The sequence below is a fragment of the Mus caroli genome, unplaced genomic scaffold, assembly GCF_978045245.1.
Source record: "Mus caroli unplaced genomic scaffold, Mus_caroli_1 scaffold_17, whole genome shotgun sequence".
Taxonomy (NCBI): Eukaryota; Metazoa; Chordata; class Mammalia; order Rodentia; family Muridae; genus Mus; species Mus caroli.
This window is the reverse complement of record NW_028227272.1, coordinates 53,730,487-53,747,019: the sequence shown is the minus strand read 5'-3', so window position 1 is coordinate 53,747,019 and position 16,533 is coordinate 53,730,487. Positions and strand designations below refer to the sequence as shown.

Below are 16,533 nucleotides of genomic sequence, written 5' to 3'. Positions count from 1 at the left end.
TTGTTGGTAAAGCAAAAATCTTACTTTAACATTTGAATAAGTACCTATAAATATATTTCTTTTCACCTTATTTTTCTACCAAAGATCTTCTTGGGGTTTTATTGTTGTTACAGGCTACAGGACAGTTAAAGGAGGTGGGAGCCTCCTCTGGCCGCCTTCTCATTGTGTTTGGGTTTGTCTTTCGCCCCTGACTCCCCAGGATTAAGCACCACACTTGACCCACATAAAACTGTAGCTATGAAATAAACTGATCTAGCAAGTGTTCCAATCTGGTTCTCTCCTCTCTCACTCCTCTTGTATCAAGAAGAATTCATGATTTCTCTACAAACATTTCTCCCTGCTAAATTCCTACCCAGTTAGATGTATAGAAACAGATTTGAATTATAAAGACACTGTTATTTATAATTCCATGTTGTCTTACTTAACAAATCAAATCTACATAGCAAAGCAGAAATAGGATACTGGATGTCCTTGTAAACCCCAACTATATATGCCGATTTTTTAATATTTTACTTTTGCCCTGAAATTCTGAGAGTAAACTGTACATAAAACAATCATCTTTAAATTCCTCACCTGTGTGTCTCCAGAATATTCTCCTATAGAGCATTGTATCAGTAGCCTCACTCTGGAAATGTAATCTAAGAAATTTTAAATTATGCAATCTATAATCAAATATCTCAATTCAGTCAGTAATCTATTACAGCTGGGTATATTTTTCTAAATCCATTTACTACCATTATGCTTTAGCCCATAATAATTCCTTTTGGTTTTTTTGTTTGTTTGTTTGTTTTGGGCATTTATGACACTAAAATCTTTGACGTATCCAAGCTTTTTGAAGACTGATCTTCAGTGTAGGATTTGTTTGACATCCTCCTGATCGTTAGATTCAGGTTAAAGATTTTTAGAGTAAATACTATGTGATCAAGTCTTTCTCTGTGTGATACCACATAAAGCGCATGGCAGTAGTCCTGCTGTTATTGGCTATGATTTCAGTGCTGTTTACATGAGTGGCTATGTTTCTATTATCATCACAGCTCATTTCTCACTGTCTAAATAACAGGTGATCCATGTGGTGAATTTGAGAGTCTATGATATCCCTCTGTTTTCCAACGGTCTCTCTCACAGTGAATCTGCTGAGGTCCACAGGGATCCTTGTTAGAACACGATTGCATTGATGATTTCTATTCCTTTTTTACTTTCTTGTTTTCTGACTATACACTAATAAAAAGCCACAGCAAGATCCTTAGGCCATTTCCCCATGTTTCCTTGGACTCTAAGCACTGTCTCATTTAGATCACAACAAAATGACTGGGTTCATCTTTCTGGCCCTCTGCTCAAATTCCTGAACTTGTCATTTCTCCAGAGTAGAATTATTTTCCGTTTTCCTCCACCTTTCACAGTAAATGTCTTTTTTTTTTTTTTATTGATTCCCTGATTTTTTTTTTTTTTTGGTTAACTGCTTAACATTACCAAGCACCATGCCAGAAGCTAAACAGTAAACTGTAAGCAAAGCAGCTCCCATTCTTGGAGAATTTACACGCTCAGGGAATAAACAAGATACTGTACAAGTATATACAAAGTGAGATATAATACAGTTATAGATTGCAACAGGAGTACTGTAGTAAAAGAATATGCCATATAATTACTAGCTAGCTTATCATGGAACTTTAAATGCCTTACATATTTGTCCCTTCATTTGCATTCCTTCTAACACTATAGTTCAACCAATAATTATTCAGTTCACTATGTATAATTTGTAGTTACTGTCTAACTAAGTTCTTTTTCACCTAAAATCTCACCATTTCCATTTGTTATTAGATACTTTTTTCTTTTGTTAATATTTCCTAGCCCAATTTGGCAATCATATATACCACTAACATTCTTTTTTTTAATTTTTAATATATTTTATTACATATTTTCCTCAATTACATTTCCAATGCAATCCCAAAAGTCCCCCATACCCCGCCCCACATCCCTACCCACCCATTCCCATTCTTTTGGCCCTGGCATTCCCCTATATTGGGGCATATAAAGTTTTTCAATTCCAATGGGCCTCTCTTTCCAGTGATGGCCGACTAGGCCATCTTTCCATACATATGCAGCTAGAGACAAGAGCTCCGGGGTATTGGTTAGTTCATCATGTTGTTCCAACTATAGGGTTGCAGATCCCTTTAGCTCCTTGGGTATTTTCTCTAGCTTCTCCATTGGGAGCCCTGTGATACATTCAATAGCTAACTGTGAGCATCCACTTCTGTGTTTGCTAGGCCCCGGCATAGTCTCACAAGAGACAGCTATATTTGGGTCCTTTCAGCAAAATCTTGCTAGTGTATGCAATGGTGTCAGCGTTTGGAAGCTGATTATGGGATGGATCCCTGGATATGGCAGTCTCTAGATGGTCCATCCTATCATCACAGCTCCAAACTTTGTCTCTGTAACTCCTTCCATGGGTGTTTTGTTCCCAATTCTAAGAAGGGGCATAGTGTGCACACTTTGGTCTTCATTCTTCTTGAGTTTCATGCGTTTAGCAAATTGTATCTTATATCTTGGGTATCCTAAGTTTTGGGCTAATATCCACTTATCAGTGAATACATATTGTGTGAGTTCCTTTGTGATTGTGTTACCTCACTCAAGATGATACCCTCCAGGTCCATCCATTTGGCTAGGAATTTCATAAATTCATTCTTTTTAATAGCTGAGTAGTACTCCATTGTGTAAATGTACCATAATTTCTGTATCCATTCCTCTGTTGAGGGGCATCTGGGTTCTTTCCAGCTTCTGGCTATTATAAATAAGGCTGCTATGAACATAGTGGAGCATGTGTCCTTCTTACCGGTTGGGACATCTTCTGGATATATGCCCAGGAGAGGTATTGCTGGATCCTCCGGTAGTACTATGTCCATTTTCTGAGGAACCGCCAGACTGAGTTCCAGAGTGGTTGTACAAGCTTGCAATCCCACCAACAATGGAGGAGTGTTCCTCTTTCTCCACATCCTCGCCAGCATCTGCTGTCACCTGAATTTTTGAACTTAGCCATTCTGACTGGTGTGAGGTAGAATTGCAGGGTTGTTTTGATTTGCATTTCCCTGATGATTAAGGGTGTTGAACATTTTTTCAGGTGCTTCACTGCCATTCGGTATTCCTCAGGTGAGAATTCTTTGTTCAGTTCTGAGCCCCATTTTTTCATGGGGTTATTTGATTTTCTGGAGTCCACCTTCTTGAGTTCCTTATATATATTGGATATTAGTCCCTTATCTGATTTAGGATAGGTAAAGATCCTTTCCCAATCTGTTGGTGGTTTTTTTTGTCTTATTGATGGTGTCTTTTGCCTTGCAGAAGCTTTGCAGTTTCATGAGGTCCCACTTGTCAATTCTTGATCTTACAGCGCAAGCCATTGCTGTTCTATTCAAGAATTTTTCCCCTGTGCCCATATCTTCTAGGCTTTTCCCCACTTTCTCCTCTATAAGTTTCAGTGTCTCTGGTTTTATGTGAAGTTCCTTGATCCATTTAGACTTGACCTTAGTACAAGGAGATAGGAATGGATCGATTCGCATTCTTCTACATGTTAACAACCAGTTGTGCCAGCACCATTTGTTGAAAATGCTGTCTCTCTTCCACTGGATGGTTTTAGCTCCCTTATCGAAGATCAAGTGAACATAGGTGTATGGGTTCATTTCTGGGTCTTCAATTCTATTCCATTGTTCTACTTGTCTGTCACTATACCAGTACCACACAGTTTTTATCACAATTGCTCTGTAGTAAAGCTTTAGGTCTGGCGTGGTGATTCCACCAGAGGTTCTTTTATCCTTGAGAAGAGTTTTTGCTATCCTAGGTTTTTTGTTATTCCAGATGAATTTGCAGATTGCACTTTCTAATTCGTTAAAGAATTGAGTTGGAATTTTGATGGGGATTGCATTGAATCTGTAGATTGCTTTTGGCAAGATAGCCATTTTTACTATGTTGATCCTGCCAATCCATGAGCATGGGAGATCTTTCCATTTTCTGAGATCTTCTATAATTTCTTTCTTCAGAGACTTGAAGTTTTTATTATACAGATCTTTCACTTCCTTAGTTAGAGTCACGCCAAGATATTTTATATTATTTGTGACTATTGAGAAGGGTGTTGTTTCCCTAATTTCTTTCTCAGCCTGTTTATTCTTTGTGTAGAGAAAGGCCATTGATTTGTTTGAGTTAATTTTATATCCAGCTACTTCACCGAAGCTGTTTATCAGGTTTAGGAGTTCTCTGGTGGAATTTTTAGGGTCACTTATATATACTACCATATCATCTGCAAAAAGTGATATTTTGACTTCATCTTTTCCAATTTGTATCCCTTTGATCTCCTTTTGTTGTCGAATTGCTCTGGCTAGGACTTCAAGTACAATGTTGAATAGGTATGGAGAAAGTGGACAGCCTTGTCTAGTCCCTGATTTTAGAGGGATTGCTTCAAGCTTCTCACCATTTACTTTGATGTTGGCTACTGGTTTGCTGTAGATTGTTTTTATCATGTTTAGGTATGGGCCTTGAATTCCTGATCTTTCCAAGACTTTTATCATGAATGGGTGTTGGATCTTGTCAAATGCTTTTTCATCATCTAACGAGATGATCATGTGGTTTTTGTCTTTGAGTTTGTTTATATACTGGATTACGTTGATGGATTTCCGTATATTGAACCATCCCTGCATCCCTGGGATGAAACCTACTTGGTCAGGATGGATGATTGTTTTGATGTGTTCTTGGATTCGGTTAGCAAGAACTTTATTGAGGATTTTTGCATCAATATTCATAAGGGATATTGGTCTGAAGTTTTCTAACTTTGTTGGGTCTTTTTGTGGTTTAGGTATCAGAGTAATTGTGGCTTCATAGAATGAGTTGGGTAGAGTACCTTCTGTTTCTATTTTGTGGAATAGTTTGTGAAGAACTCGAATTAGATCTTCTTTGAAGGTCTGATAGAACTCTGCACTAAACCCATCTGGTCCTGGGCTTTTTTTGGTTGGGAAACTATTAATGACTGCTTCTATTTCTTTGGGGGATATAGGGCTGTTTAGATCATTAATCTGATCTTGATTCAACTTTGGTACCTGGTATCTGTCTAGGAACTTCTCCAACCAGGTTCTCCAGTTTTGTTGAGTATACCTTTTGTAGAAGGATCTGATGGTGTTTTGGATGTCTTCAGGATCTGTTGTTATGTCTCCTTTTTCATTTCTGATTTTGTTAATTAGGATGCTTTCCCTGTGCCCTCTAGTGAGTCTGGCTAAGGGTTTATCTATCTTGTTGATTTTCTCAAAGAACCAGCTCCTTGATTGGTTGATTCTTTGAATAGTTCTTCTTGTTTCCACTTGGTTGATTTCGCCCCTGAGTTTGATTATTTCCTGCCATCTACTCCTCTTGGGTGAATTTGCTTCCTTTTGTTCTAGTGCTTTTAGGTATGTTGTCAAGCTGCTAATGTGTGCTCTCTCTAGTTTCTTTTTGGAGGCGCTCAGAGCTATGAGTTTTCCTCTTAGAAATGCTTTCATTGCGTCCTATAAGTTTGGGTATGTTTGGCTTCATTTTCATTGAACTCTAAAAAGTCCTTAATTTCTTTCTTTATTCCTTCCTTGACCAAGGTATCATTGAGAAGAGTGTTGTTCAGTTTCCATGTGAAGGTTGGCTTTCTATTATTTATTTTGTTATTGAAGATCAGCCTTAGTCCATGGTGATCTGATAGGATGCATGGGACAATTTCAATATTTTTGTATCTGTTGAGGCCTGTTTTGTGACCAATTATGTGGTCAATTTTGGAGAAGGTACCATGAGTTGCTGAGAAGAAGGTATATCCTTTTGTTTTAGGATAGAATGTTCTGTAGATATCTGCCAGATCCATTTGATTCATAACTTCTGTTAGTTTCACTGTGTCCCTGTTTAGTTTCTGTTTCCATGATCTGTCCATTGGTGAAAGTGGTGTGTTGAAGTCTCCCACTATTATTGTATGAGGTGCAATGTGTGCTTTGCGATTTACTAAAGTTTCTTTAATGAATGTGGCTGCCATTGTATTTGGAGCATAGATATTCAGAATTGATAGTTCCTCTTTGAGGATTTTACCTTTGATGAGTATGAAGTGCCCCTCCCTGTCTTTTTTGATGACTTTGGGTTGGAAGTCAATCTTATCAGATATTGGAATGGCTACTCCAGCTTGTTTCTTCATACCATTTGCTTGGAAAATTGTTTTCCAGCCTTTCATTCTGAGGTAGTGTCTATCTTTTTCTCTGAGATGAGTTTCCTGTAAGCAGCAAAATGTTGGGTCTTGTTTGTGTAGCCAGTTTGTTAGTCTATGTCTTTTTATTGGTGAGTTGAGTCCATTGATATTAAGAGATATTAAGGAAAAGTAATTGTTGCTTCATGTTATTTTTGTTGTTAAAGTTGGCATTCTGTTCTTGTGGCTGTCTTCTTTTAGGTTTTTGAGGAATTACCTTCTTGTTGTTTCTAGGGCTTGTTTCCCATCCTCGTATTGTTTTTTTTCTGTTATTATCTTTTGAAGGGCTGGATTCATGGAGAGATAATGTGTGAATTTGGTTTTGTCGTGGAATACTTTGGTTTCTCCATCTATGTTAATTGAGAGTTTGGCTGGGTATAGTAGCCTGGGCTGGAATTTGTGTTCTTTTAGTGTCTGTATAACATCTGTCCAGGATCTTCTGGCTTTCATAGTCTCTGGTGAAAAATCTGGTGTAATTCTGATAGGCTTGCCTTTATATGTTACTTGGCCTTTTTCTCTTACTGCTTTTAGTATTCTATCTTTATTTAGTGCATTTGTTGTTCTGATTATTATGTGTCGGGAGGTATTTCTTTTCTGGTCCAGTCTATTTGGAGTTCTGTAGGCTTCTTGTAGGTTCATGGGCATCTCTTTCTTTAGATTTGGGAAGTTTTCTTCTATAATTTTGTTGAAGATGTTTGCTGGTCCTTTGAGTTGAAAATTTTCCTTCTCATCCACTCCTATTATCCGTAGGTTTGGTCTTCTCATTGTGTCCTGGATTTCCTGGATGTTTTGAGTTAGGATCTTTTTGCATTTTCCATTTTCCTTGATTGTTGTGCAGATGTTCTCTATGGAATCTTCTGCACCTGAGATTCTCTCTTCCATCTCTTGTATTCTGTCGCTGATGCTCGCATCTATGGTTCCAGATTTCTTTCCTAGGCTTTCTATCTCCAGTGTTGCCTCATTTTGGGTTTTCTTTATTGTGTCTACTTCCCTTTTTAGGTCTAGTATGGTTTTGTTCATTTCCATCATCTGTTTGGATGTGTTTTCCTGTTTTTCTTTAAGGACTTTTACCTGTTTGATTGTGTTATCCTGTTTTTCTTTAAGGACTTGTAACTCTTTAGCAATGTTCTCCTGTAATTCTTTAAGTGAGTTATTAACGTCTTTCTTGATGTCCTCTACCATCATCATGAGATATGCTTTTAAATCCAGGTCTAGCTTTTCAGGTGTGTTGGGGTGCCCTAGACTGGGTGAAGTGGGAGTGCTGGGTTCTGATGATGGTGAGTGGTCTTGGTTTCTGTTAGTAAGATTATTACGTTTACCTTTTGCCATCTGGTAATCTCTGGGGTTGTTATGGTTGTCTCTGTTTAGTGATTGTTCTTCTGGTGATTCTGATTACCGTCTATCAGCAGACCTGGGAGACAGGCTCTCTCCTCTGAGTTTCAGTGGTTAGAGCACTCTCTGCTGACAAGTTTTCCTCTTACAGGGAAGGTGCACAGATATCTGGTGTTTGGACCTCCTCCTGGCCGAAGAAGAAGGCCCAAAACAGAACCTTTCCCAAATGCTGTGTTGCTTTGGCAGGTCACAGAAGCTGTCAGCTTCTGTGGTGCACACTCTCACCTGTGCAGACTAAGTTCCTAAGTTCGGTGGAGTCCTGGATCCAAGATGGCGCTCCCTTCTCCTGAGGCAAAGGGCTCGCGTGCAGGGCGCGACCACTGTCCTCCGGCTGGGAGTGTGCTGGATGTCTGTGGCCCCAAAAGGGTGCTGCCTCAGCGGCTGGCTCTGTGGCTCCCGCCTGTCCCAGAATCTGTCTGCCTCTGTGGTGCACACTCTCACCTGTGCAGACTAAATTTCTAAGTTTGGCGAATTCCCGGATCCAAGATGGCGCTCCCTTCTCCTGAGAAGGGAAATTTTCAAATAGCCTGGACCTTTTTATAGCATATTGCTGTATTCTCTATGTTATTGTCATGGGGAGATTTATAGAAGAAAAAGATTAGTTCATCCAAGATTTAAAATACCAAAAAAAATGCCTGTATTATTTTGTTCAGCTATGTATTCCTGTCTTTTTTTTTTTTTTTCCAGAGCTGAGGACCGAACCCAGGGCCTTGTGCTTGCTAGGCAAGTGCTCTACCACTGAGCTAAATCCCCAACCCCTCAGCTATGTATTCTTAAGAATGTTAGTGGTATATATGATTGCCAAATTGGGCTAGGAAATATTAACAAAAGAAAAAAGTATCTAATAACAAATGGAAATGGTGAATATATATATATTGGCCAGTACAGAGAACACATACATGGACCACAGCATGAATATTACAGCATATTAAATACTTCTTCCATGCCATACAGCACATATATACACACATGCAGACACACAGGCACACACACATGATCAACATGATCATACTGCCTTCTAAGTGTTGCTGGTAAACATTGCCAGTCTGTAGGTAAAACCAGGACAGCAAAAAATGTTTGAACAAAGACATTAAGTTCATAGGAACTGGTTGTGGGGCACAGAGGAGCAATTTTGAAGAGCATTTGGTTTTGCATCTAGAAATTACAGCCCTAAATGCTGGAATTTCTTTGAGCATATTTTGTGTTAAAAGGCCAATTCAGAACATCTCAAATATTTTTCAATCAGCAAGAATTTCTCAAAGTATAACCGTGGGACTTTTCGTCATTCAGAGGCACCATGTGGAAAGAGAATTCTAGGCTGACTTACAGAAAAGAAATATGATTATGTTCTAACATATCAAAAAAGGTAGTAATAATCTGCCCACTAAAAAAAAAAAAGCATCAGTAGTAATGTAAAACACTTTGCCTAATTTTACAGGTTTGTGGAATATTTACTCTTTGAAACATAAGCAAAATGAACTTTAAAAATATCATTATTACATTTTTAAATTTTCTAAATTATATTTGGCATTAACTTAAAATTTACAAATGATGTTTAAAAATAAATATTGGCTACAAACAGAGATTTCTCTACATTCAAACATGGGTTCACCTATTAATGTGAAATTTTCTGTTTTCAGGTAGAAATGCCATGTAGACATTCTTCTGTACGTAGCCTTTGTATATGTTTGCACATGCTTGAGCTCAATGACGTAAAGTATTACCTCTCATGAGTTAGGGGCTTCCTGGGGCTGGTCTGGTCTTGCTGAGCTATTTCAGGAGATGGAGTTGGAAAAATATCTGGGATGAGCCCTCTGGAGGTCCCTCTAGGACGGTGCTTCTCAACCTTCCTAATACCACAACCCTTTATACAGTTCCTCATGGTGCTGATGTTGTTGATTTGCTGATGATATTGGTGGTGGTGCTGTTGATATTGTTGATGATGTTTTGTAAGGGTCCATAATTTTCTGAAGGATAGCCTGGATTCAAATAGTATGCAAAAGCAAAGAGTGTTTTATTCTGCAGAAGTTCAGCATGCTAGCGTCTCCCATTACCAAGATAGAGATGCCCCCAGTGAGCTCACAGACCTGATTTAAAGCACATTAGGGGAGGGGTAGGTGACCTCTATCTTAATCATTGGCTCTAACTCTAGGGACATTCCAGAACCATTAGTGGGGAGTGGGGGACTGGAAACTATTGCTGGGGATGTCTGGGAACTGCTGCTGACCCATTGTCCTTCTCTTAGGCCAGGTGGCAGGGCAGCTTCTGATGGCAGGGCAGTTTCTGACTGGCTGCCTGAAACCGAGGTTTTGTTTTTGTTCTTGTTTTTGTTTTGGGTTTTTTAGTAACTGACTTGCCTGGGCTTGACTGGACCTACCCAATTCTTAGAAATAGAGATTTAGGCCTGGTCTCCTGAACTGCCAACTTGAAGAAGGCTGTCATGGAATCAGCCTAGCCTGTCTCAGTTGATGTTGTTGTTGCAGTTTCTGTGATTTCACTTGGTTCTTCATATTTAATTATTTTATTTTATTTTTACTTTTCATTTTTAGGAAAATCAGAAAAACCTCAGTAACCTGGGTGTTGGTCAGTTTGTGTACATCAATGTTGATTTTTAACCTCCTCTTTGTGTTTGGAATTGAAAACTCCAATAAGAACCTAAAGACAAGTGATAGTGACATCAATGCTAACCCTGAAAATAACAAAATACCAGAAAGTGACACCATTGAAAACCCGAATCCCTCATGCACAGCCATTGCTGCCTTGCTCCACTACTTTCTGCTGGTGACATTCACCTGGAATGGACTCAGTGCCACACAACTCTATTTCCTTCTGATAAGAACCATGAAGCCTCTCCCTCGGCATTTCATTGTCTTCATCTCATTAGTCGGATGGGGTAAGTGTTTGCACCAACACTTAATTAGAAATTTCAACAAACACCCATTGGAGGGCTAACCATTCAGGGTAGGGGAAAAGAAAATAGAGCAATCACTAAGAACTCGTTCTGTCTAGTAGCTGACTCTCCAGTGAGGGATCTACACAGGTATACTGGACATATTATAAGCTAAATTAAAGGGTTTAATTTTTAAAACATCCCTTTATTAGTTTATGCTAGATTTGGAACATATGCAATTAATCTCCTAGCTACTTTGTTAATTATTTATTTATATCCTTCCCATCCCCAAATGTTGCCCTCCCTCCCAGTGCCTCCTCACAGAGTCTTGCCCACATCCTGAGGAGATGTCTCTCATAGCCTCTGAGAGGGTGCCACCAGGTATCCCTCTACTCTGGGGCATCAAGTCTCTACAGGATTAGGTGCATCCTCTCCCACTGAGGCCAGACAGGACAGCAATCTCACTAAAATCAGGAACAAGACAAGGCTGCCCATTCTCTCCATATCTATTCAATATAGTACTTAAATTCTAGCTAGAGCAATAAGACAACAGAAGGAGATCAAGGGTATACAAATTGGAAAGGAAGAAAGTCAAGGTATCAGCATTCACAGATGATATGACATTCACAGATGATATGACATTCACAGATGATATGATAGTATATATAAGCGGCCCCAAAAATTCTACCAGAGAACTCCTACAGCTGATAAACAATTTCAGCAAAGTGGCCAGATATAAAATTAACTCAAAGAAATCAGTAGCCCTCCTTTATACAAATGATAAATGGGCTGAGAAAGAAATTAAGGAAATGACACCCTTCATAATAGTCACAAATAATATAAAATATATTGGTGTAATTCTAACCATGCATGTGAAAGATCTGTATGAGAAGAACCTTCAAGTCCCTGAAGAAAGAAATCAGAGAAGACCTCAGAAGATGGAAAGATCTCCCATGCTGATGAATTGGTAGGATTAACATAGTGAAAATGTTCATCTTACCAAAAACAATCTCCATCAAAATTCCAACACAATTCTTCACAGACATGGAAAGAACAATTTTCAACTTCATATGGAAAAAATATCAATTCTGAACAATAAAATAACTTCTAGAGGAATCACCATCCCTGACCTCAAGCTGCACTACAGAACAATAGTGATAAAAACTGCATTGTAGCCAGGTGTGGTGGTGCATGTCTTTAATCCCAGCACTTGGGAGGCAGAGGCAGGTAGATTTCTGAGTTCGAGGCCAGCCTGGTCTACAGAGTGAGTTCCAGGACATCTAGGGCTACACAGAGAAACCCTGTCTCAAAACAAACAAACAACAAAACCATAAAAACAAAAAACTGCATTGTATTAGTATAGAGTCAAACAGGTTGATCCGTATAATAGAATTGAAGACCCAGAAATAAACCCACCCACCTATGGACACTTGATTTTTGACAAAGAAGCCAAAACCATACAGTGGAAAAAAAGAAAGCCAAATGGTGCTGGTCTGACTGGAAGTCAGCATGTAGAAGAATGCAAATAGATCCATATTTATCACCCTGCACAAAGCTCAAGTCCAAGTGGATCAAGAACCTCAACATAAAACCAAATACACTGAATCTAATAGAAGAGGATATGGAAAATAGCCTTGAACACATTGGAACAGAAGAAAATCTCCTAGCTACTTTAACAGTATTTAAAGGAAAGTAATCAGAGTGATTTGTTATGAAAAAAATTCTTGAACATTATGTTGTGTCCCAGGAAAGACAAAGGGAAGAACTGTTTCAGTCCTAATCAAATTTAAATTGTTCAAGTAAAAATAAATTGGAACATTTGGTGGTGAACATTGTTATTGGAAAATTAAGAAATGAGAAATCACATAGGATTGGTATTTACAGAACACTAAAAAATAGAAAGAGAAGAGGAAAATTCTACTTTAATTCTACTGCTGGCCATGGGTCAGTATATTGTCCAAAGAGGAAAAAGAATACATCTAAAGAGGTCAGATGTATAATTTACTCAAAGTCTTTTATAATTAATTTCCATCTTGGATAAAGTATTAACCTCTTCCCTCTCTTTATCACTTAGGAGTTCCAGCAATAATAGTAGGTGTGACGATTGGGAGTATTTATGCCCTGAGTGGGAACAAGAGATTCTGGGAGTTAGACTATCGGCAAGAGGAAATGTAAGTTTTAGCTCTTTAAACTACTTTGACATAAAAGGATATGTGTTCATTGATATTCGCTCCAAGTGTCCAACTTTCACTTTATAAATGCCACATTTTATAACGGTTATTTTAAGTTCTCAAAAAATATGTTGTATTTTAGATACAATAACACAGAAATTTCCTATGCTATTTCCTGAAAAGGAAGTATCCACCAGATAAGTCTGAAATTTCTCATATTAAAATTACATTCTTTTGGTTAGTCAAAAAATCATGCAGCATAAATGTTATGGTCTTAGTAATCCTGTGTCTTAGTTTCTTCATCTAGAGTGTGGATGGCAGTTATAGCAATTTTACTTAAGGTTGTTATGAAGGGATGTCAATCAACCCTGAAAACATCAACATTTAAGGACTCTAGATGTCTCACTCAGATGAACTCATTGTGTTAAACATGATTATAATAATAACTATCTAATGGTGATGGATCATATATCACAAATTCTTGCTTGGTCACCAGCATGAACAATTAACTGTTTATATTGGACAATACCTGACTGTACAGTGTTTGGTTGTTATGTGGGAAGAAGAGAAGACAGTTGAGCTGAGCTGAACTCAGGCTCCATACTTTACTTGTATTTCTCTCACCAGATAGCAGCTGTCCTGTAGCTTATCCATCCTTCTCTTGTATCACCCTGCCATCCATATCCCCAAATCCCACATTAACTTTTAAGCCAACTCACCTGAACAATCATAATGACACTTGAACATCCCAGAGAAGGCTATGGTGTCAAGGGACTCATTCAAGCTGTAAGGCTGACTGCCTGGCTGGATTTCACATCCTAGACTTTTTGTTTCATTAGATTTTGAAATCTCTTTGAGTTTTAAACCTTAAATTTCACAGTTAGAAATACAAGATGTGGATATCTCATGGGAGAGATAATTTATTCTCATCACATCATTAATTTCTTGCCATTAATTTTCTATTCATTTCTACCCCAGGCATAGAGCTTTCATGAGAGAGAAGCCAGATTATGTAAGTTTAGTCACACTGAACTATCACTAATTTATAGTGGGCCCTTTCCTAAGCACAGTGTTAGCCACTGAGGACAGCACCAGGCCACTGATAATTACAGATGGGGGAAAGGAGAGGCTATGTAATGTGATCATCCAGATCACCCTACTACCTTCTGCCACATACTCTTGCCATCAAAGGTTCTGATTCTCTGCCCAGAGTTCCATTTATAGGGTCCCTCACCCAGTTCTCTGACCTGTTGTTTTCTCCCCATGAGCCTAGTTACCCCACCTGGGGATCCATCCTATAATCAGCCACCAAACCCAGACACTATTGCATATGCCAGCAAGGTTTTGCTGAAAGGACCCTGATATAGCTGTCTCATGTGAGGCTATGCCAGTGCCTGGCAAATACAGAAGTGGATGCTCACAGTCAGCTATTGGATGGATCACAGGGCCCCCAATGGAGGAGCTAGAGAAAGTACCCAAGGAGCTAAAGGGGTCTGCAGCCCTATAGGTGGAACAACAATATGAACTAGCCAGTACCCCCAGAGCTTGTGTCTCTAGCTACATATGTAGCAGAAGATGGCCTAGTCAGGCATCATTGGGAAGAGAGGCCCCTTGGTCTTGCAAACTTTATATGCCCCACTACAGGGTAATGCCAGGGCCAAGAAGTGGGAGTAGGTGGGTAGGGGAGCAGGGCGGGGGGGAGGGTATAGAGAATTTTCAGGATAGCATTTGAAATGTAAATAAAGAAAATATGTAATTTTTTTAAAAAGGCAAAGAAGAAAATACAGTCCAGGCCACACGCTCTTGATGCACTACCTCAGTTCTCTACACTGTCATCAGATAGACTATCATACTCTCTGATAGGGGCAGGGTTGGTGTTAACCATGGGAACTCATAAGATATTGGTGGTGAATTTTTCCAGTGTATGCTATAGAGTTTAAACTGGGTCTTTCCATATTCCATGGCAAAATAACCAAACCATTTAGCCCATCTAAAGTCTATATAAGATGCTCAGTAGACTCCACATCTTTATTATCAGTCTACATCCTGTGACCCTCTTTTTTCCTAGAAAGTCTGACTGCAGAAATTTCCTAGGACTGTAGAAATTAGCCTTACTAAGACCCATTTTCCTCCTCCTCCTCCTCCTCTTGGTCCTCCTCCTCCTCCTCGGCAGTCTGCATCTCAAGGTATGAGTCACTGGATTCAGAATAACGTGCATAAGAGATGCAGTGAGAACAAAGTACCATAATCCGTCTTAAACTAAAGCCACAGATAGAGCGAGAGAGTGGTCCTGATACATGTTTTCCTATAGAAGCTGATATCTAAGAATATGTTCCTACAGGTTTTCCCAACCTTGGACCACTGGAGATGCTTACAAACAAACGTACATGCACAACAAATGATGGTTCTCATAATTTATACCTTTGAGCATGTGCAGGGGGTGCTTTGTAATTACACCATAACAGCTATCCTCCAATGACAGATGAAAGTCAAGCGATTCTGCACATTCTTAAGATAAACTTAATACTCTCTAATTATCTTATTTAGAGATGGAGCCACTCTGTTAAAGGCAGACCACCCAGCTACCTTTTCATTCTTTCTTTCTTATCCTCTCTCAAGAAAAACAAAAAATAAGTACAAAACCAAAATACAAAAGAAACACGCGTACACACAAACCTCCCCAAAACTGAAAATCAAACAAGCAGAATGAAAACAAGAAAGATGCCAATAAGCAAAAAATGCCCAAACAACTTAAAACCAAACAAAAAGTCCTCACAAATATCACTGAATATGTTATGCGTTGGCCAGCTTCTCCAGAGCATGAGGCCTGACCCTAGAGTGTGGTTGATATATCTGTTGAGACTCCATTGGAGAAAACTCATTTTGTGGCAACATGCACAAAACCTACCCAGTTTGAAGCCAAATGGAGTCTCTGGTAATTTTTTAATGCTTTTTGTAAAAAAAAAGAAAAGATCTATATAATATGTGTATGTGTGTATATGCTAGACAGTATTTAGGATACCAAGGCATTATCATACATGCAGATACAGGTAGAGGCCAGAAGAATGTTAGATTCCCTAGAAGCAGAATTACAGGTGGTTCTAAGCTGCATAGTGTGGTTGCTGACAACCAACCCCGTCCCCTCCCCCCTCAAAAAACCCAAAAAAACAAAAAACAAAACATGAAAACAAAAACAAAAACAAAACAAAAAACCAGAACCCAGCAGCCAACCCCTGGGCCACCTTTCCAGACCTTGTTTTGTTTTTGTTTTATATCTTTGTTGTTTTGTTTTTGTAAATTGTATGCTGTGCTGTCTGCTGAAATTTCTTGTCTTTCCTTTGAAAACTACTCAGGACAATGATACCAGTCATCTTGAATTCTCCTCCACTCAACAGTTAAACAATCATTACATTATTTCTCCTTACTTTTTCCAGGTAGGATCTCCTAGCCTTGCACTTGCAAAATAACCAAGGATGTTCTTGAACTCCTAGTCTTCCTGCCTCTACCTCCTAAGTGCTGAGTGTGCAAGTGTGTACTACCAGCCTGGTCTTTCTTCTTCCTTTTAAATGGTCTTTACCAAGACTGTTTGTTAGCACCTCTCCTACTGCATGTACCTTACAATACAATGAACTCCTACATGGTTTCCCCCCTTTTGCTCAAGTCCTGCTCTCATCACTGTCTCTGGGGTAATACTTTTAAACCTAAAGCAGTTCATTCTATGTCTCTCTCCCTCATCCAGGATGCAAGCAATTGCTCACGGAGCTCCAGAGTGGTTCCCATGCATCCACACACCTCATGCATTTACTCATTCTGAGACTCACTAGCCTCCTTTTCTTTCATTTGTGCATTGG

General features: G+C 39.0%; 1 protein-coding gene across 1 annotated transcript in view; it reads left to right on the top strand.

Annotated features, from left to right (window-relative positions):
- Adgrg7 (adhesion G protein-coupled receptor G7) overlaps positions 1-16,533 on the top strand; it is an 84,391-nt gene that overhangs the window by 52,197 nt on the left and 15,661 nt on the right. Inside the window, exons 12-13 of the mRNA XM_021184877.2 lie at positions 10,171-10,514; positions 12,586-12,682. Of these exons, the coding sequence (XP_021040536.2) occupies positions 10,171-10,514; positions 12,586-12,682 (441 nt within the window). The remainder of the gene's footprint in view (positions 1-10,170; positions 10,515-12,585; positions 12,683-16,533) is intronic.